The sequence below is a fragment of the Aotus nancymaae genome, unplaced genomic scaffold, assembly GCF_030222135.1.
Source record: "Aotus nancymaae isolate 86718 unplaced genomic scaffold, 86718_ANA_hifiasm-v0.15.2.pri h1tg000025l, whole genome shotgun sequence".
NCBI classification, from domain to species: Eukaryota; Metazoa; Chordata; class Mammalia; order Primates; family Aotidae; genus Aotus; species Aotus nancymaae.
The window spans coordinates 27406767-27429995 of NW_026988438.1; the positions used below are offsets into that span (position 1 = coordinate 27406767).

Below are 23229 nucleotides of genomic sequence, written 5' to 3' on the forward strand. Positions count from 1 at the left end.
AGAGGGGAGGAGAAGGGAGAAGGGAGAGGAGAGAGGGGAGGAGAGGGCAAGAAAAGAAAAGAAGAAAGGGAAGGAAAGGAAAAGAAAAAGGAAAGGGAAAAGGAAAAGGAAAGGAAAGGAAAAGAAGAAATGAAGTGAAATTAAATGAAATGAAATGGCATCCAAATAGTCCAAATAGAAAGACAGGAAGTCAAACTATCCTGTTGGCAGGCAACATGATTCTATATCTAGAAAACTCTATAGTCTGGGCTCAAAAATTCCTGAAGCTGATAAACAACTTTTAGCAAAGTCTCAGGATATAAAATCAATGTACAAAAATCACTACCATTCCTACATACCAATACCATCCAAGCCAAGAGCCGAATCAGGAACACAATCCCATTCATAATTACCACAAAAAGAATAAAATATCTAGAAATACACTTAACAAGGGAGGTGAAAGATCTCCACAATAAGAATGACAAAACACTGTTCAGATAAATCAGAGATGACACAAAGACATGGAAAAACATTCCATGCTCTTCGGAGGCCGAGGCGGGTGGATCACAAGGTCAAGAGATGGAGACCATCCTAGTCAACATGGTGAAACCCCGTCTCTACTAATACAAAAAATTAGCTGGGCGTGGTGGCACGTGCCTGTAGTCCCAGCTATTCAGGAGGCTGAGGCAGGAGAATTGCCTGAACCCAGGAGGCGGAGGTTGCGGTGAGCCGAGATCGCGCCATTGCACTCCAGCTTGGGTAACGAGCGAAACTCTGTCAATGGCCATACTACCCAAAGCAGTTTACAGATTCAACACTATTCCTATCAAACAACCAATGACATTCTTCACAGAGCTAGAAAAAAATATTTTAAACTGCATGTGAAACAAAAAAAAGATAACAAATAGCCAAGGTAATCCTAGGCAAAATGAACAAAATTGAAAGCATCACAATGCCCTACTTCAAACTATACTACAGGGCTACAGTAACCAAAACAGCATGGTACTGGTACAAAAACAGAAACATACACCAACAGAACAGAAGAGAGAGCACAGAAATAATGCTGCACACTTTCAACCATCTAATCTTCAACAGAGCTGACAAAAACACACAATAAAGGAACATCTATTCAATAAATGGTGCTGGAATAACTGGCTAACAATATGTGAAAGATTGAAACTGGACCCCTTCCTTACACCATATACAAAAATCAACTCAAGATAGGTTGAAGACTTCAATGTAAAACCAAGATCGATAAAAACCCTGGAAGACAACCTAGGAAATATCATTCTGGGCATAGGAATTGGTAAAGATTTCATGACAAAGACACCAAAAGCAACTGCAACAAAAGCAAATATTGACAAATGTGATCTAATTAAACTAAAGAACTTCTGCACAGCAAAAGAAACTATCAACAGAGTATATAAACGACCTACAGCATGACAGAAAATATTTGCACTGGGAAAAAGTCTAATATCCAGAATCTATAAGGAACGTAAACAAATTTACAAGAAAAAAAAAGCAACCCCATTAAAAAGTGAACAAAAGATATGAACACTTTTCAAAAGAAGACATACATATAGCCAAAAAGCATACAAAATAATGCTCAATATCACCTATCATTAGAGAAGCCAAAATAAGATACCATGTAACACCAAAGTGCTAATATTAAAAATAAGTCAAAAAATAACAGAGGCTAGCAAGATTGCAAAGAAGAAAGAATGCTTATACACTGCTGGTGGGAGTATAAATTAGTTTAACCCTTGTGCAAAGCAGTGTGGCAATTCCTCAGAAAACTAAAAACATAACTGTCATTTGACCCAGCAGTCCCATTACTGGATATATACCAAAAGGAATATAAATCGTTTTGCCATAAAGACACATGCACACATATGTTCACTGCAGCACTATTCACATTAGCAAAGACAAAGAATCAACCTAACTGTCCACTGACAATAGATGGGATAATGGAAATGTGGTAGGTATACAACATAGAATACTATGCAGCCATAATAAAGAACAAGATCATGTCCTTTGCAGGAACATGGATGAAGCTGGTGGCCATTATTCCCAGCAAACTAATGCAAGAACAACAACAACAACAAACAAATACTGCATGTTCTCACTTATAAGTACGAGCTAAATGATGAGAACACATGGATACAAAGAGAGAAACAAGGGGCACTGGGGCCTACCTCAGGGTGGAGGGTGGGAGGAAGGAGAGGATCAGGAAAAAATAATTATCGGGTACTATGCTTAGTTCCTGGGTGAGAAAAATAATCTGTACAGCACACTCCCATGACACAAGTTTACTTATATAACAAATCTACACATGTACCCCTGAACCTAAAAGTTTTTTTAATATAAAAATCATAATAAACATTTAAACAGGTGGGATATTTACTATAACTTTAAATTTTTAGTTTCTGTTTCTTTTTTATTTTTTCATCAACACATACAGAAGAAAAATAAAAAAACAATTTTTCTGGAATAAAAAATTTACAATTAGGCCAGGTGCAGTGGCTCACACCTGTAATCCCAGCACTTTCAGAGTCCAAGGAAGGCAGATTGCCTGAGCTCAGGAGTTCAAGACCGGCCTCGGCAACACAGTGAAACACTCTCTACTAAAATACAAAAAATGAAGTGGGTGTGGTGGTACACACCTGCCCAGCTACTTGGGAGGCTGAGGCACAATAATCAGTTGAACTGGGAGGCAGAGGTTGCACTGAGCCAAGATTGTGACACTGCACTCCAGCCTGCGTGACAGAGTGAGGCTCTGTCTCCAAAGAAAAGAAAAAAGAAAAAAAATTCTGCAATTAGTCCTGGAATTTAAAACACAACATTTTTTATGTTTTTTCAGATTACCAAAAATCCAAAGAATTAATAAGTCCAAGATTTATAGAGTATTATTTTGATTACTAAACATTTTTCTCAGTGTTAGTACTCCAAGATGGTTAACACTGCCCCTGGAGACTTTCCAGAGTATATATTTCATGGATGGAGAAATGCATTTTTCTATTTATAACATATGAAAGAACCTGTATTTTAAATTATGCCCTTAAAAATTAGTAATCAAAATAGCTATCAAAATGAACACTCAATTTGTTTATCTCTTTTCTTTTGTATCTTGCAATAGGAGCTTAGTGGAAATAAGCACTTCAGTTTCCAAATAAAATAAATTTAGATGATCACAGCCTAGACAATTGCCATTCCACTTTATTACAAATGGAGAAAAGAATATATTTAATTAAGGAAGGTACAAAAATACATCACATCAGTCTTTATGTGTGTCAGAACATCTGAAGTTCATAAATATAATGTTTTATTCATATCATAAACAGTGAACTATACAATTCATACTATTTGGAAATTTATAATGTGAGATGGAAAAAACAGATGAATGCTCTTTAAACCAAAATGTTGAGGAAATAACATAAACTATTTCAGTAGGTTTAACATTTTAAATATACAACCTCTTCAATATGAGAAACTAAGCATGGTTTCTCAACACTTACTTTTCAATAGGCTTTTTCCAAGCTACATTTATATAATATTTTCATTGTCACTTAATAATATTGCTAAGAAATTCTAAAATAAATATTAACAGTAATATTCTATTGATGAATCACTGTATAAGTTAAACTATTCACAAAGGCATGAGGTGGGCGTCAGTTGTCTTTAGATTTGGTCATTATACTTGTCCCTAAGTTTCTTGACTTCATTAAAGGACTGTCACAGACCCCTACTACATGAACTGTCAGCACACAAGAAAATCCACTTATCCTTTGAAACCTCATGCTTTATCAAGCATTAGGACATACTTTCCCCTCGTCCTAGAATGACCTCCATCTGCTAATGTCCCATTCATTCCTCAAGACCCTCTAAAATTTATATGGAGTCTCAATCCTTTGGGATACAACAGCACTAAATAACATGCTTCTATAAGCACATCAAGCATTCCATTATTGGTTCTCTTTACCTGTTTGTCTCTCCCATTAGTCTAGGAGCTCCACAAGAGCCACAACAGTGTTTACACCTAACATGTCTGCTGAATGAAAAAAGAATAAATGTATCGTCTACCAAGATGAAGTAAAATAATACTCCCACTTCCTTTTTCTCAAGGTATTTTGTATAATACAGTTCAAGATCACATATGCTTTCTTTTGGAAAATGCAAAAAGAAATCCTATTTCAAGACACAACCATTTCTCACATATGTGACTATAATCCTACTATTATACCTGAAAGCAAAATAATCAAAATGGACAAAGAAAGGACTTTTAACTTGACTTTATCGAATTCAATCACTCTTTCTAGCACGTTAAAAACGTCTCGGGATATTGAAACGTTGGATATATTTGTTATCTTTTCCATTTTTAAACACCTACCTGAGGCTATACCATTTGCTAAAACTTAGGTATGCTTTATCCAAAATGTTTAGGACCAGAAGTGTTTTGGATTTCAGGCTTTTTTCAGATTTGGGGATATTTGCGGCATTCCAAATCCAAAAATCCAAAATCTAAAATGCCCCAAACTTCCAAACTTTTTGAGCCCTAGAGATTTAAGCACTTTAGATTTTGAATTATCAGATTTGGGATGCTTGACCTGTATTTGCAATTGGTTAACCCTACTTTGTGACACTGACAGTATGTGTCTATTCAGCATTCTTTGCAGATTATCAACTTAGCAAGACGTAGTGTTCTAAGTTGAAAACTCCCTTGAATCTTGGAGAAAACTTCTGCATTGTCTTCTATCACCCAATTATTTTGATGAAAAGCTAAATGCCATCTTGATTCATATCCCTTGAGTAACTTGTTTTTTTTCTTTCTAATCTTTGAAAATACGCTCCTTAGTGCTCTAAAATTTCACAATGATGTCTCTGAGAGTGTGTGTGTGCTTTCTCATTCATTGTGATAAGCATCAAAACAATCAATATAAAAGATCAACAAACAAAGAGCTGGTTTTTTGAAAAGATAAACAAAATTGAACAAACATTTTGACTAAAAAAAAAATAGAAGGGAGACTCAAAAGAAAAACTAGAAATTGTATCTGATACTAAAGAAATACAAAGAATCATTAAATTGTTATGAACATTATATGCAACAAACTGAATAACTTAGAAAAAATGGTAAATTTCTGGATATATACAACCTATCAAGATTGAACTAGGAAGAAACAGAACAGACAAATAACGAGTAAGAAGACTGAATCAGTACTACAAAGTCTCCTACCAAAGAAAAGCCCAGGACTTGATAGCTTCACTGCTGAATTCCATTGAACATTTAAATAACTAATAACAATTCTACTCAAACTATTCTAAAATATAAAAGAATGGAATACTTTCAAATTCATTCTATGAGGCCAGCATTATCCTGACAACAAAATCAGACAAGGACATAACAAAAGAAGAAAACTACAGGCCAATATCCCTGATGAACAAAGATGCAAAAATTCTCAACAAAATACTAGCAAACCAAATTCAACACAGCACATTAAAAAGATCATTCTCCATGATCAAGTGGGATTGACTCCAGAGATGCAAGGATGGTTAAACATAAGCAAATCAATAAGCATGATACATAATACTAACAGAATGAAGGGCAAAAACCATATGATCATTTCAATAGATGCAGAAAAAGCATCTGACAAAATTCAACATCCTTTCATTATAAAAAATATTCAATAAATTAGGTATACAAGGAATGTACCTCAATACAAATAGGCCTTTTCAATATCCACAACTCAATATCCACAATATTCATACTTCATTTCCTCTAAATCCTTGTCCCCTATTGGTCTTCTCTCCATTTTAGCAATCCACTACCCTAATGATGAGCTTGTCATTATCAGAATCTGCATTCTCTCTGAACTCTTGTTCTCAACATCTGATCCATTCTCTCACCACTATCATTTTTTTTTTTTTTTTTTTTTTTACACCACTTCACTTGCTTTATAACTCCTACTACTTTACTTCTTCAAACTTCCAAGAAATTTGATCAGGTGAATCCATTAATTTTTCACCATGTATCAGTTTTCTCTAATCCTCACCTACTTCCTAACCATATCAGATTTGGTAGTCCATTATGGTAATCAGTCTCATAAAAACATTTTATCTGTAATTCTCTGTTTTAAAATCTGAACCCTGCTTTTAGTTGCTTAGATGCTGATAAACAAATTACTTTCAGGGAAAATCACCTAACAAGGATGGCTGATTTCAGTTCAAAATTTAGGATCTCAAACTCTAGATGGGAATTCTACAATACCCGTTTTCCTCATGAGTTTGCTTTCGTATTTTCATACTTTTTTCAGATTTATAGATCATCAAAGCTCCTTTACTTCTCCACTAACGAATCTACAAAGTCTCCCTAGACATACATACAATTCCTCCTGTAACAGAGAAGTTAGAAATGACTATTCCTCAACCCCTCCCGCTAGCTTCTGCATCCCATCGCCTCTCTCTACCTCAAGGACTTCATTGCTTCATGATCCAATTCTCCCACTGAACTCAATCAATTAATACTCAAATGTGTTCTAATATTGCTTATTTAAAACAAAATCCATAGCTCTTTCATCCTACTTCTCAATTCTGAGTTCCTGAAATTGGCTGCTCAATCCTTACTGAAAACACTAGATAATGAAAACTTGCAAAATTAGATACCCAAAATGTATCCTTGGATCAGGCTGCAGCTTAGACTGCACTGATTTGGGCTCAATAGAATTACATTTACTAAATAGAGTTTTATCACTATTTTCTAAAGTTCTGTGAAATTTGTTACAAATAATTACATAAGCATAATCTTTCTAATTATAAATATAAACTATAGAGATATTATTGAAGGAATTGTCTTTTTGAATATTCATAAGGGAAACTTCATCTTTGACTCAGCATCAGTAAAGGGTGTGGATCTCCTCAACAAAAGATTGAACATTCTGAAAATGGAAACTAAATGATTTCTTGTTATTTTAGGTGGCTAGCACCTTTTTTATCATACAGTATGCATTTCTGAGTATTAATCTTATTTCTACCTTTATTAGTTTCCTATCCTGATTTTCTCTTTCTAGTTCTTGAAATACTTATATTTTCTTTTCATAGTTTAGATATTTTTAAACTCTTCTAAATTATTTAAGAAGCAAGTAGAACAAGGCAATGTACAAATAGAGAATAAAGATAAAAACAGATATAGAGATAGGCAAGACCAAGAAAAGTATAGAAGCAGAAAGGGACAGGAGAGATTGGGGAGAGAGAGGGAGCAGTGTTTGATGTATACGGTAATAAGTCACTATGTGGATCTGGATCTTAAGAAAGCAGCATAAGAATATATACATATTTAGGTAATAGCATATTTCTTCTGAAATGTCATTATACTGAATCACTCGAAATTATAGACATCCATGTAGAAATATTCTGCAACATTAATTATAAAAACATTTATCTTACAAAATTAGAACTGCCTGCCCTGTTATTTTCAATTTAGGACTGTGATAACAGTTTTCAGAAATGTTGCTAGCATATTTTTCCCAAATTGAAGCACTACTTTCTTTTTTTTTTTTTTTTTTAACAGAGTCTCACTCTGTTGCACAGGCTGGAGTGCAGTACATGCAATCTCAGCTTACTGTAGCCTCAACCTCCTGGGCTCAAGTGATCCTCCCACTTCACCTTCCGGAGTAACTGGACTACAGTCATGTGCCACCATACCCAGCTAATTTTTTTTTTTAAGTAGAGACTAGGCCTCACTATGTTGCCCAGACTGGTCTCAATCTCCTAGGCTCAGGTTATCCTCCCACCTTGGCCTCCCAAAGTGTTGGGATTACAGGTGTAAGCCACTACCCGCAGCTACTATTCTGCTTTCTAAAAATAAAATCCTACTCAGTTCCCCAAGGAATGTGGTTTGGTATCTGAGACAATGAGCTATACTTTACTTTTCTCTTGTCTGCTTTGACTGGTCTATACTGAATCAGAAAAATGAACTAAAATTGTCATACAGTACACATGAAGCCTTGGTTGATTACCAAGCAAGTTTTAAAAAGAGATGAATATGTGGAACCCACCGAAAATACTATACAAGAGCCCAGGACAATTTTATTTGGCTTATGAATCATTTGACTGTTTACTATGAAAGAAATACTAGGTTCTTTCCAGTTGTAAGATTTTTTGTAAATCAGATTGCTGAACTATAAATTAATACTAGGTATCTTTCAAAAAATGAAAAATGTCAAACAAAGGTTGGATACAAATTACTTCATTCCTTTCTTAGGAATGAATACTCTGATAAAGCAACAGGAGCACTAACATCTGCCTCAACCCCAGAAAAGCGCACTCTCATTATATCTATCTCTCTCCATCATCAAAGGCATCTCCTAGGTAGGATTCTGTGTGTCACTGAAGCCAAAAACCATCATAGAATCATAATGACTATTATTCAGGTATCAATTTATACAGTTCATTTGGCTCCTTGTTTAAAAGGTCCTGTCCCATTCCATTATTTGAGTTTGTCTACCTAACACTATGGTTAAGTCAGAGAATTGCCATACATTCAGATAAAGAGCTATATACTTGATTTTAGTAAAATTTAGATAGCAGTAAGGTAATCATGGGCAATATCAGGGTTCTACTTGTTACTTTTATTAAAAGTTATAAATAAAATACATTAGGATATAAATGTCTTCATCTGTACAAACAAATTTTTGCCTTTTTTAATGGTCTCAATTGCAGATTCATTATACAGCACCATCAACTGCAGTCAAACAAATGGGTACAATTTCCCAAAGAAATATTAGCACAACTTTTTTAGTTTAACTAAAGAGAATTGTTAAACTAAGAGAAATGCACCAAAATGGTTCTACTATCCAAATGGAGATTAAAGCTAATTAAAGCAAAATGGTACTATGTACTTACAGTTAGCAATATTGTACTATATATTTGAAATTTTGTTAAGTGAGTAGATTTCAGGTTAAGTCTTCTTATCAAAATAAAATGATTTGTTTTTTTTAAAAAAAAATGGTGCCAATGTAAAGAATACTGCAATCATGACCAATCAAAAAAAAATGAAAATAAAGGATCTTCTCTTTCTTCTCAGAGTTGTTTTTTATTTCTGTGACCTATTATAATCTTCAGTAGTATTCAAGTCTATTTTACCAGTCACCAATTGACATATTCCAGAAACTATTATTTTAGCCATAAAAACACTGTTAGAGTTTCTAAATGGAATGTCTGTTCCTCCTGCTAATACCTTTCTTTTTCAAAAACAGATGGCCTTATTGTACTCTTATTATTAGAAAAGTAATAACCAACTACAACTGCAAGTGCATGGTAGAAAGTGCAAGCTCACAGAAAAACTACAGTTTAAAACTGGAACATCCTGAGTCAGATTATGTGAAGGGTGTGGGTGGGTGGGTGGGTGGGTGTGTCTGTGTGTGTCTGTACTTTTTCCCCTCAACACAAATTTGTTAAACATTTCCTTTCTTAAATCTTACTTTATTTCCATGAAGATGTGTATAACTCAGTAAGTTCAGTAGCTTCAGTATACCAAACATCAAGAGTCAGTTTTACATTGACTAGTTTCAACAATTATTCTCACATACATAAAGCAACCAAATCAATAAAGCGTATTTAAATTCAAACTTGACTATATAGTTACTACCTTTCTGCCTATTGAAATTATAAAAGTTATCTACTTTCACTGTCATCTTTGCCAATGTCTAAAAGGAATAAACAAGAATATATGCAAACAAAGAAATTCCAGATTTTAGGAGTTCCCAAACCTAGTTCACCATATACCTATCTCGAAAATATTTTTCATTTCTTTAAATTCCTCTCTCAGACTCTCCTTAGCTCCAAGACCAAAATTACATACACTCAGATAAAGTGAATATATCAGTTACATATCTGATTTTTGGTGAAATTTAGATCATCGTAAGGTAATCATGGCAACATCAGTGTTCTCTATTAAAACACAATCCTAACTTCACAACTTTTACATCCTATATATTTAATATGGCTTTTATTTACTGAAATCTAACTGAACATTGTACTTTGCAGGAATCATTGATGTGAGGATGTTCTGCGATGTGGTAGCCTTAGAAAAAAAATTAAAAAGCAGTAATAACATGGTTTTACTTACGAGAAGTTTTGGAAGCAAGAAGAGTAACTCGGGAACCTCCTAAGAAGTGAAACCCCATTACATTCACCTGATCATCATCTGACTGACTGGCAAAGCCTATAAAGAAAAGAGAGAAATCACCTTATGTAACCAGAAGGCAAAATTAACATATTTGAAATAGAAACCTTAGTTGAATGATGGGTGTTTTTTATGTCACTAGTCACATACAAACTCCATGTGTGAACTATAATACATTAACTTTGATTTCCATAGTAGCTTCCAATTAATGAAACTTCTGCCTTACAATAAAACTCTGGAATCATTTAATTTCATTTCTTCTAATGGTTGATTCCAAATAGGAGACAGAATATGCACAAGATGAACCTAGAATATCTTTTCACACCAGATAGCAAGGAAGCTATCAGCGAACCAGTAGGGTTTTATAAAAAGGACTTGAAAGACAGCTTAAAGAGACTACTACCGGCTAGAGATAAAAATATTTGGGTATAAAAGAAAATAATAATTGCAATGGAGTAAAACACATCAAATGTGTTTAAAGGCATGAGTTCATATAGAGACTTAAAAACAAGATAACAACAAATAGTCACTATTGAAGGATCCTAGAGAATTGACATTATCTATTTTAAACACTATTTATTTAAAATATTTTTTAAAATAGTAATAAAGGGAAAGAACCAAGCATTTATCCTGAAGACCCTACTGATACTGCACCATATAACCACTATTAGTTAAAGGAAACGTTCTCTGTATAGAAATATTCCAGCTAAAAAATGAAGAAAGTATGAAAGCAATTGAATATCTATTTTTCAGCCTATAGTGAACTAATGGATCTCAGCATTGAATACCAATGGCTGTTACCATCACACATAAAAAAAGACAAATATTATGTACCCTCTGCTGAAAGTCTATACTACCACCCATGAAGAACTCTGGTCAAAATAATCAATCTTGACTCTACTAGCTCTAGATCCAATTTACCAATTTACAAACAACTTGACAGACAAAAGAAATATTAAACATCATCGCAGTGGTAAAGGATGTCACCAAGATGTTAAAGTAGGGGACACCAGTCTTTATCCCTGGCAAAAAATAGAGTGAGAGAAAGACAGCTATTTAAAAACCAGAATAGCCCTGTGAGAGTTCAAGGGTCCATTTAAGAAGCTCCAGCAATACAGAACAAATGTTGCTGGTTGTATCAGCATACCTAAGATGCCTACAAATGGCTAGTGAAAAAGAATAAAGGCAACAGGCTATTGGTGACAGCCATGGAGTGGGAACTTGCATGGTTCCCAGCAGCCTGCTTCACAGAAAACACCAGCATCTTTTGCCACTGAGGTAACCAACAGCCATTTTCACCAGGGAACCCCAGAGAGGAAGGCATGGCCCTACATTTCCTTGCTCTAGAAGTAGTTGCTGTTGTACCACCCCAGGACCAAAACCACCACCTCTCCAGACCTTGCACATTCCCCTAACCCCCAGGCCACAGTCACTTCAGGAATGTGCATACTTCAGACACTGGCTCTGTGGCTGCACTATGTCCAACCACGTCTCAGATACCAGAGCTACCACCATAGTGAGCCACCTCACACCCGAGGTCCTAGAGCTAAGGTCTCTCTGCGTGTTCCTGTGGCTCAGTCATTACATCACCTGCCATAGACGACAAGGCCCCATCCTGTACCTTAGAGCTAAAGTAACAAAATCCATGCTCCCATCTTGGGCTCCCTAGCTGTTTCATAAACAATAATGCCTCACATACCATCACCAACAGAGCAATGTAGGTTCCTGTGCTCTGGGTACTGGTGCCTTTACCACCCAAAGCCCAGAGCCAAACTCCTTTTACACATGCCCGTGCTTCAGGACTTGGAATTTCCATAGGTGCCACTCATCAGGCACTGGAAACTGGCCCACATGCCAGTCAGAGTGCCTAGGGGGATCCCCTTGGCCATGATTTCCCTGGTGGAAGAGAAAGAGATTGGATGTACCCTAGTATCCACTGCCGCTAAAGACCCCAACAGCCCTCACTATCGCTGAGAACACTCACAGAGTTGGCAACTGAGGATACGTGCAATCTTTACCAACACCAACCACAGCTAAGAGAGCTGCATACAGTCTACACTGTTATGCCCTTGCCAGGGCCAGAACCTCTACACCTCATACTGCCAGCAGCCTTGACCCTCCCAAAGAAGGTCTTTCCATACTAAAATCAGCACATGAAGCTGGAAGGAGGAGGCCGATCCACCAAATGTGCAGGCATCAAAGTATGGCAACAAGAAACATGAAAAACAAAGGAAACATATCCCTACCAAAAGAACACAATAATTTCCCAGTGGCTGACCCCAAAGAAATGGACATCTACAGGTAAACAAAGAATTTAAAAGAATTGTTTTCAGGAAGCTTGGTAAACCAAAAAAAAGAAAAGAGAGGAAACAGTTCAAAAAACTTAGAAGAATAACAAATTTTGGAGCTGAAAAAATACGAATGAAATGAAAATGGCTGAGCACCGTGGCTCGCACCAGTAATCCTAGCACTTTGGGAGGCCGAGATGGGCAGATCACTTGAGCCCAGGAGTTCAAGATTAGCCTGAGCAACAAAGTGAAACCTTGTCTCTACAAAAAATAAGAAAATTAGCCAGGTGTGGTGGTATGCACCTGTAGTTCCAGCTACTTGGGAGGCTGAGGTCAGAGGATTGCTTGAGCCCAGGATGTCAAGGCTACAGTTAGCCATGATAATGCCACTGTACTGCAGTCTGGATGACAGAGCAAGATGGACAGAAGGGAGAGAGGGAAGGAGGGAGGGAGGGAGGGAGGGAGGGAGAGAGGGAAGGAGGGAGGGAGGGAGGGAGGGAAGGAGGGAAGGAAGGAAGGAAGGAGAGAGGGAAGGATGGAAGGAAGGAAGGACATCAAAAGTAGAACTGATCAAGCAGAAATAAGAATCTGTGAACTCAAAGTCAGATTATTAGAGAATACGGGGGTGGGGTGGTGGAATGAAAGGAAAGAAGAAAGCCTGCAAGATTGATGGAACAGTACCAAGAGAAACAATAAGAGCAAACCTGCCAAATCTGGAGAAAAGTAGAAATATCCAGATATAAGAAACTCATAACATCAAAACATAAAATGTTGAATGGAGTAAAAATTAGTCACATTACTGTGGAAATAAAACTAAATTACAGATCAATTTCTCTCATGAACTTAGAAATAAGAATTATAAAATACAGTTTGGCAAATTAAATCTAAAGATATAGTGAAAAGATAATGCTTCATGACCATCTATAATTTATCTCAAGAATGCACGGCTTATCTAACATTAAAAATTAATCAATGTAATCTACCATATTTAACCAAATGAAGAAGAAAATAAGAATGTCCCAGCTGATGTAGAAGTAGTCTTGAAAAAAAAATGCAATATCCACTCCTTATTAAAATCTCAGCAACCTAGGAATAGAAGGCAACTTCCTCACCCTGTTAAAAAACATCTAAAAACTGCTTATAGCTAAAACATACTCAATAGTGAAAGACAATGTCTGTTCTTACCATTTATATTCAATATTGTCCCAGAAGTTCTAGCCAAGGCAAAAAGCAAGCAAAAACAAACAATCCAGATTGGAAAGGAAGAGTAAAACTGTTTTCATTTGCACATAACATGATCAACTATATAGAAAACTCTGACTGATTAAATCTACAAAAAAGTTAATAAAGCCCCACAAGTGATTTAACAATATTGCATGATAAAAGATTGATATAAGAAAATCAACTGTAGCTAAGCATGGTGGCTCACACCTGTAATCCCAGCACTTTGGTAGGTCAAGGAGGGTGGATCACCTGAAGTCAGGAGTTCGAGACCAGCCTAACCAATATGGTGAAATCTTGTCTCTACTAAAAATACAAAAATTAGCCAGGCATGGTAGCATGTGCTTGTAGTCCCAGCTACATGGGAGGCTGAAACAGGAGAATTGCTTGAACCCAGGAGGCAGAGGTTGCAGTGAGCCAAGAACACATGACTGCAATCCAGCTTGGATGACAGAGTAAGACTTCATCTCAAAAGAAAGGAAAACCAATTGTATTTCTATGTATTAGCAAAGAAAAATTTGAAATTGAAATAAAACACAATAGCATAAAAATAAGTGAAATAGGGATATTCTGACAAAAGATGTGTAAAACCTGTACATGAAAAACTACAAACCCTCACAGAGAGAAACAAAATAAGCTGTAAATAAATGACAGTCTGCACTTTCATCTTAAGAAACTAGAATAAAGAGAAAAATTTATACCATGTTCAATATTGTTAAGATATCAATTCTCTCCAAATTGATTTATGGAATCGATATAATCCCAATCCCAATCAAAATCCCAACAGCCAGTTTTGTTTAATTTACAAGGTGATTCTAAGATTCATATGAAAATACAAAAGACCTAAAATCTCCAAAACAACTTTGAGAATAATAAAGTTGGAGAAATTACACTACTTGACTTCAAGACTTATTATAAATTTACAGTGATCAAAACACAATGTTATTGGTGTATAGCAACAGACAAAGAGATCAATGGAACAAAATTAAGAAAACAGAACACCCACATAAATGTAGTCAGATGATTTTCAACAAAGTTGAAAGGTCAATTCAGTGGAAAAGAACAGTCTTTGAAAAATAGTGCTGTAACAATTAGACACCCAGATGCAAAACATGAATTTCACCCGTACCTCACACCACACATAAATATCAGCACAAAATGAGAAGACACTTAAATGTAAAGTTTAAAACTAGAAAACTTCTACCAAAAAAAGAGAGAAACTTTGTAACCTTGGATTAGGAAAGATTTATTAGATATAACAGTAAAATTATGATTCATTAAGAAATTGATAAACTGACATTTATCAAGATCAAGAACTGCTTTTCCAAAGATTCAGTTAAGAAAATGAAAATACATGCCTCAGACTGGGAGAAATTATTTGCAAATCACATATCAAATAAAGGAGCGAAAGAAGACAGATGAAAAAGAACACATATTATAATAGTTTCATTTTATAAAATTCTAGAAAATGCAAGTTAATCTCTATAACAGAAACCAGATCAGTAGTTGCTTGGGATGCAGGATAAGGGATTACTAATAGGCAAAAGGAAACTTTTGGCAGTGATGGATATGTTCAGCATCTTAACTGTTGAAATGGTTGCACAGATAAATATAGAAATCAAAACTTTTCAAAATTATATACTTCAATGTGTAATTTATTGTACAAAAGTTGTACTTCAAATAAGCTTTATAAAAGGCACAAAAATATGCATTGAAGCTGTGTTTGCAAATAAAACAAGCATAAAAATTTATCAGAAAAAATAAGTAAATATTTTATAATCTTAGAATAGAGATCATTCTTAGCATAAAATGAAAACCTGAAACCATTAGGAAAGCAATTAAGAAATTTTACTACCTAGATGTGGGATATTCCTCTCCCAAATCAACTCAACATGAAATTAGAGAAAGGCTCTAAAGATAATGTAGGCCCCATTTTTTGGATGATTAATTTGATAAACATAATTATATTTCTCATGCTACTTCCTTCAATTCTTTTAAAATTTTCTTCCTTTCATATGCAAAACTGCCATCAAAATTGAGGCAAATACTTTCACAACATCCACATCTGAAATAATTTTCTTTGGTAAATTTTTACAAACGTTTTTATTTACCTTTTGGTTATAGCTTATATATATCAAATCAAGTAAAATACCACATTCCTCAAAGCCAGTACTTAACAATTAAACTCACGAAGCATTTAATTTTGCTACTTCCAGGTTCCTGTGATCACTACAAACCTGGAGCCATCTGAAAGTAAAACTACTCCTTTTGAGATGTTTCAGATTATCTATGCAATGTCAATTCTAGCCTCAAACCCACATAACCAAATACTCAGCTTGTGATTGTGATCCAGAGTAAACCACTGAAACACACACACACACACACACACACACACACACACAAACTAAAAATATAAACCTTAAAAGAAAGATTTAAAAGAAGAAATGCAAGTTGTTAAGAAAAATTGTAACTATGCTAACAAGTAATTTAGAAAAGCAAGTTAAAAATGAAATGTCATTTTTTACCTAATAATGTCAAAAATTTTTAAAGACTTAATGAATCCAGCTGCTATCATGGGCATGAACCTTGATGCTGGGAGTATAACCTGATATAATTTTTCTGGAAGGCAGCTGGTATTTGAATAAAGATTTCAAATATTCATACCCATTAACTCAAGCATTTGTCTCCAAAGAATTTCTTCTAAGAGAAATAGAGAAGTACAAAAAAACTGTATGTACATGATACCTTCAAATAATGGAATATTAAATAACCAGAAAAATATGAATATATTGACAAGCAAATGTAGAAATATACTTGAGCAACATAAAAGACTATTATCAAATGACATTTTATCTGTTAATTACATTTAAGTAAAATTTTTGTCTAAAACTACTGATATCATGACATACATTGATGGTCAGGTAATTCAACCTATATTCCCAGCCCCCTTTTCTCTAGCCCATTTAGTTCTCAGCCTCTTTTACTGCTAGAGGAAGCCGTGTGACAAAATTATGGATACTGAATTTCCCAGGGAATCTTTTGAAAATATGCTTTTCTGATAAAAGTTAACATCATTACTATATAGCTATTTCTTCCCCCTACCTTCTACCTTGTAATCAGATATGATGCCTAAAGCTGAATCAAATATCTTATTGCCATGGAACAAGTCAACACACTAAAGATGGCAGATTACAAAGAAAGAAAAAATGGTAGGTCTTTGATAACAGTCATGAACAACTGCCACAGCTTCTACTGTCCACTTCTGGATTTCTCTTTATGTAAGATAAAAAAATACCTTGGCCAGGTGCGGTAGCTCACGCCTATAATCCCAACACTTTAGGAGGCCAAGATGGGAAGACCACTTGAGCCTAGGAGTTCAAAGCCAGCTTGGGCAACATAGTTTGACTCTATCTCTACAAAATAATGTTTTTTAATTAACTAGGCATGGTGGTACATGCCTGTAGTCTCAGCTACTGTGGAGGGTAAGTGAAAGAATTGCTTGAGCCCAGGAGGTACAGGCTGCAGTAAGCCATGATTGTGCCACTGCACTACAACCTAAATGACAGAATGAGACTCTGTCCCAAAAAAAAAAAAAAAAGTTTTCATTACTTCACTTTTCTGGGGTGCCAGAAGCACCCCAGATAGCTATTTATATATGTAAATAAATGTTTTCTATATAACTATTAAGCGTATTAAAAGGTTTTTATAATTATAATATTCTCTATTGGCAAGGATTTGGGTATTAGACACCTTTATTCAGACATTCTTGTTAGGGTTAACTGGTATTCCTTCAGGAAGTCAATTTCACACTATATTTCAGAAGCTTTAAGAACATTCTGATTCCTTCTTTGACCCAGCAATTTCACTTTAAAATATTCACCAAATAAACTGTAATAAATTTAAAGAAGTATTGTTACAACAATGTTCATCACAGGTGTATTTATAATATTAATAAACTAAAAACAACATGTATATCTAAAAGCATAATGCTGGTCAAATGATTTTATAGTATGGATTTATGACAGAATACTATGCATTCATTAACATCATATAACAAAAATATTTAATGATGTAAAAAGATGTCTCAAAAAAAACAGTATGGCAAGTAAAATTTTTCTTTTTGGGGATAAATACTTAGAAAAAGTACTTCTTTAAAGATTAGAAAAATGTACTGAAACATAAAAAGGTATTGCTGGATGGTAGAATTACTAGTAACATTCACTTTTTTCCTTTTGGTTATCCACATTTTCTAAATCTCACATTTCTTTTGTAATAAGAAAAGTTAAAGCTATTTTAACTATACCTATATTTGTTCACAGCAAAAGAACTGGAATAAACAAATGGAAAGACATGTTGAGTAAAAATTCTTCTCTATATATTTTTTCTCTGAAAGCTCATTAATTTTGCTTTTTTCAGTTAAAAATATAGAAGATTTGCAATGGCAATTTTATCTTAGTCTTACTTTTATAAGAGTGAAGTGAATACTTATTTTAAACAAGCACATGATTCCATTCAGTGTGTTTAACATGAATACAAATCCAGGAATTTTTTTTGAAAATCACTCCATACCATATATATTGGACCCCAGAAGAAAATTTTTAAAATTGTCATTGTGTCCCATTCCTAAAGTGGGTAAGAAGCAAATACATGCTGATAAGCATAATGATATCAAAACAATTGATCCCAAAATCAGGAGGAAAATGGATAAGTCATCTAAGCTTTCTTTAGTACACATGATCCAAATCATATCTCATGGAGATTACCTTTCTGCTCAAAGGCACTCGTTTTTATTCAATCTCTAACTGGGTTCCATTTATCTACAGTAAAGATCAACCATTCCTCAGAAGTCAGGTGCTTAAACATTTTTCAAAGCCACCAATAAATTTGCTGTTATTCATATAATTTCCAACTATGTTCCTAAGGTAGTATAGGAGACCCAAGAAACTAATAAGTTTGTGCAAGATGTTACAAAAGGTAGTGAGTCTTCCTTTTTCATAATCCAAGTTTGTTATAAGACATCGACTAAAAAATAAGGAGGTAAAAGAAGAGAAAAGATGGGAGAAAGAAAGAACCCAAAAAGTAAAAAATATTTTGCTAACAATATATATACACACACACACATATATATGAACATATATATACACACACATATATGTATACACACACATATATATGGATATCTATACACACACACATATATATCCAAACTCAATTCACACTTAAGAATAGAATAATTAAAATATTAAATTTTTGAGATTTTTCAGTTACACGTAAATAAAATTTTTGAAATACTGCAAATTGATAAAAAATAAATTTTAACCACTTTAGTTAATAACACAAAAGTTGACTTACCATAAATTTCTGAATCTTGGGGGAAGTACTGTTTGTATCCTAAATCTTATCCACTAATGCAAAGGTGAAGATACATCTCATAGCCAACAGTGCTGATTTTTAACGAAGGATTTAAAATGGTTGATTTAATTCCCAGATTTTATTCTTCAATTCTACCGCACCACCAAGAAAGTTAATGACATGACACACTAAAAATCTTTGTTACTAAGGATGTTTTATCCAATCAAAGCCTCTTTAGTTTCTAAGCCACTCAGAAAGAAAAACTGACACTTGAAGAAAGTCACACCGTCACAAATTATCCCAAATGTTCACTGTGATATTGAAGCATTAGATACAAAACCATTCTAAACAACCAGAGGCACAGGATGAACATTTACCCACACTCTAGCTGATGCAGGCAACAGAATAAAAGAGTACAAAGAGCATCTACTTATGAGATTACTTTTCAGAGACATAAGTATATACTTTAAAAAGGTACATAAACAGAAGCCTACAATGAAGATAAATAATATTTATATACTTAGAAGACAGATACATCCAAAAACCTACAGATGAATAATAAATATTTACATTCCAAGTCAAAAAAAGTCACAGTCTAAAGAGAAACATTTTATGTTTTTATTTCTGAATACTGTAGCAAAATAATGATTATAATAATTTTAATCAAACTTAAAAGGAACGCCTTATTACCTTGTTAATATAAGCTATTCACCTTTGAACAGGCAAAGGAGGGAAAAATCCTTGAGGCATTTTTATACTCTAACTTAACAATTATCTGATAATTACCCCATCATTATCTGCTGATGAGGGTTTCCATTCTAAATTCTTAGCATTTTTTATACTACAGGCATGTTATTTCAAAAGTCTTACCTGGGAAGAGACTAAGAAGACTGACTGGAGATTTGTTGGTATCAATAGTAATTTTGTGGCTTGCAGTTTTTGAAGGCTGACCTGGTAGGCAAATTAACTTTAGGGGAAGTCTAAATTTACATTGGATAACTCGAGGAATACCTGAAATAAAAGAGAGATACGTAGATTTATAGACTTAACAAATAATTTGGCAAAAAGAAATTGTACTACTAATAGTTTGAGCAGCAACATATCTTGGTTTGTTTGTTGCCTGCCTACTTTGTTTAACAAAGCTAAAATAACTGTGAATTGTTATCATGATTCATATTTCATTACTATTTTTCCAAATGTACAAGGCAAAAATAAAATTTTAAAAGAAGCCTAGACATGAGATCTTTAATAGTAGTATCATATTTTTTAAATCATCACATTTGGATACTATATAAATATTATAGCTACTTACATTCAATTACTGAACTAAGTCTTTAAGACCTGCAGAGCTCTAGCCTTAATCCAAGACTAACAGCAAACACGAGCAAAGAATATGAAGTTTCTATCATATCAGTAAGACTATATTACCATATCTAAAAACTTCTCTACTCAAAAACATTTTAAATCTTTAGCTTTTTTTACTTGATGAAGATTAAATTATGAGCATGAAAGCAGGATTTGCTCTTCTCAAGTTCTATTGAAATCCATGTCCATTTTACACAGTAATATGTAGAATATTGCCTTTATATCAATTATATTTTTCTCAAGCCATTTAACTTTACATATCACCTTAGTGACATTTTGGAAGACTTACATAGTCATTCCGTTGTCAAATTATTTTAATACTCATACATGCATACTGAAATAGGTAACAATATATGACAATGAAGACTTTCATATTGGAATTTTTACAAAATTTTTCAAATTCATTTTCAATATTTTTACATAAAATGAAATTAAAACCGAAGAAAATTAGGCTCTCTACTTATATATCTAGAAAAGCAATACTAAAACCCTAGTTTTCACTCCTTTTTTTTCTAGAACACTGTTTTGGACTGGTTAAGATGAAAAAAAACCTATAAAAAGCCTATGTCGTGCCATATTGCTGTCGAAAAATTGAAAACTCAAAATGTTCTAACTATACTTGATGAATCCACGTTAATTCCTTTATTTCTTTATCGAGGAGTCAGTGAGCAGCTTAAAAATAGCAAAAGCAGAAGCAGTCATTTTGGAGACATGATTCCAAAGCAGGATCCCTGGAATTAGCAATATATTTTGCTAAAGTCAATTGGAACTGTATGGTTTACTCCACATCCAAGCAGGAAGTACACTTTTCAGTACTACTTATTCACTAGGATAGTGAGAAATCACCAACAATGGCAAGCATATTGATATATGAGGTCAATTAAATACTTTTTCAGATCATGTGGAGAATATTTGTCATTCTCTTCAATATAATCTATTATCCGTCAAGTTTTACATAGCTCATTTTTTGCTCATAACCAACAGATGTTAAATTCACTTCTCCTGGAATCCTAGATGCAAATTATAACTGGTGTCTCCTAAGAAAAGTCCCAGGGTATTATTTCATGACATTCTGTGAGGTTTTTAGAGGCATGTGTATTTGTACTTTACAATGATGAGATGTTTTGACTCAAAATATTATGGTAACATGATCTAAGATACTGCACAAAGCACAACTATCAATATCACCACAAAAAAATTACAAAGCACTACTTTCTCCAACTTCAAGGAAATTTCCATATATTCTATATATCCTCAAATTATGGAAATACAGCCACTGAGTATGTTTCCTCTACAATAAGTAAATTGTAGAAAAAATTGTAGATTGTATCAATTAATAGATATGGTCTGGAAAGAACAAGGAAACTGAAACTTATTCCCATCTCCTTCATTTTTAATGACTAGTACAACGAAAACAAATGCTTCCTCTTCTGACAAATTCTGTATGTGCACAAAAAGAAACTATCTTCTATATACTTTTAACCAAATTCTGAGCTAATTTTTCAAACCAAAATTTGGCTGTGAATGTTCCTCTAAAACTATACTGCTAACACTGTAGCCACTACTTTACTTGGACCAGGTAATGACTAAATTCACAGTTAAAAAAATAAAATAAAACATAATCAATAACATTGCCTTTAGGTGACTGAGCCTATATATTTGAAGATTATTACCCTAAATCTGCAAAAACTCGGCGCTACAGAAACTGGTAGTGTATATAAGTTTTCAGAAATCAAAACAAATGGATTGCAAGCACTAACAAACCCAAGAAGGAAAATACATTATAACTCAATTTACAGTTTAGTTAGGTCAGTTAATGACAATATCACACACGAGGGCAATGTTTTGCAGTTGCTAAGATTTGTAGAACCCCTCCAGAATATCTTTTCTCTGCAGGAATTATAAACCTGTTTCATAGGACATTTGGAAAACATTACTTTGAAAAATGATGACATTCATACTTAATAAAATGATTATGGCTATTTTTTAAATGATAGCAGCTCAAAAAGTTTTAGCATTAGGGAAAAAAAAAAGAGTTATGAAATCCTTAAGAAACCAGTCTATGGAAACAATTCCTTAAAAGAAAAATTAGAATATCACTATTTTATAACACTTACTATCAAATTAAAATCCAAGGATTTTACAATACAATCTCTAGTTTTTAGACATGAGGTTTATCAGAGGCACACTTCTACTAGGATTTACACCTTCTTAAGAAACCTGAAGTGTAATTTGGCTATTAATTACTCTTCAGGCTGTAATTGTGTCTAAGAACCTGAAGCCAAAGATTCATAGAGACATTTGTGGGTGTATGTGTTTGTAATAAAAAAGGAAAAGAATTACATGTATTTAAAGACTTTTCACAGTTGCTAGTAGAACAGCTTTCAACTTAGTTGAAAGAGACTAGTTAGTCCTAACTTTGCCTACCATCAGCAATATTTTCTCTATATAGTTGGCAAAGTAGTCTCTATATCGGTCTTACTGAATTCTCTGAGTGCTATGTTGAGAGAAAAGAAACTTTTGTCATTTATTTTACTCTAATATTAGCCTATTCATTCATCAGACTGACTTTGTTCTGCATTTTTTTTTTACCAGATATAATCACCTCTCCTTCAAACACTTCCCTTCCTAACCTACTAGAGGAAATGGATAGTCATAACTACTATGGGGCAATTAATCACAAAATTATTTAACACTCAGAGAGAATATTCTCTCAAAACTAGTTCTAACAGAACATTTTTTTTCTAGGAAGAGACTTCTAATTACATCTGGCACACCCAAAAGCCCAGTATCACTGTCATACTGGAAGCCAAAATGTGCTTTAAAAAAATGAAAGAAGAAAGAACA

The 23229-nt window shown here is 34.0% G+C and overlaps 1 protein-coding gene across 6 annotated transcripts in view; it reads right to left on the reverse strand.

The window, feature by feature from the left end:
- Window positions 1-23229, reverse strand: part of BBS9 (Bardet-Biedl syndrome 9) — a 726661-nt gene that overhangs the window by 467880 nt on the left and 235552 nt on the right. For all 6 annotated transcript variants that reach the window (XR_010344069.1, XM_064380469.1, XM_064380467.1 and 3 more), the window contains 2 exons: window positions 19888-20028; window positions 10100-10195 (listed from right to left, as the gene is read on the reverse strand). Coding sequence is in view for 5 of the 6 variants with exons in the window: in XM_064380469.1 (XP_064236539.1) it covers window positions 10100-10195; window positions 19888-20028 (237 nt within the window). In the remaining variant the exon portion in view is untranslated. The remainder of the gene's footprint in view (window positions 1-10099; window positions 10196-19887; window positions 20029-23229) is intronic.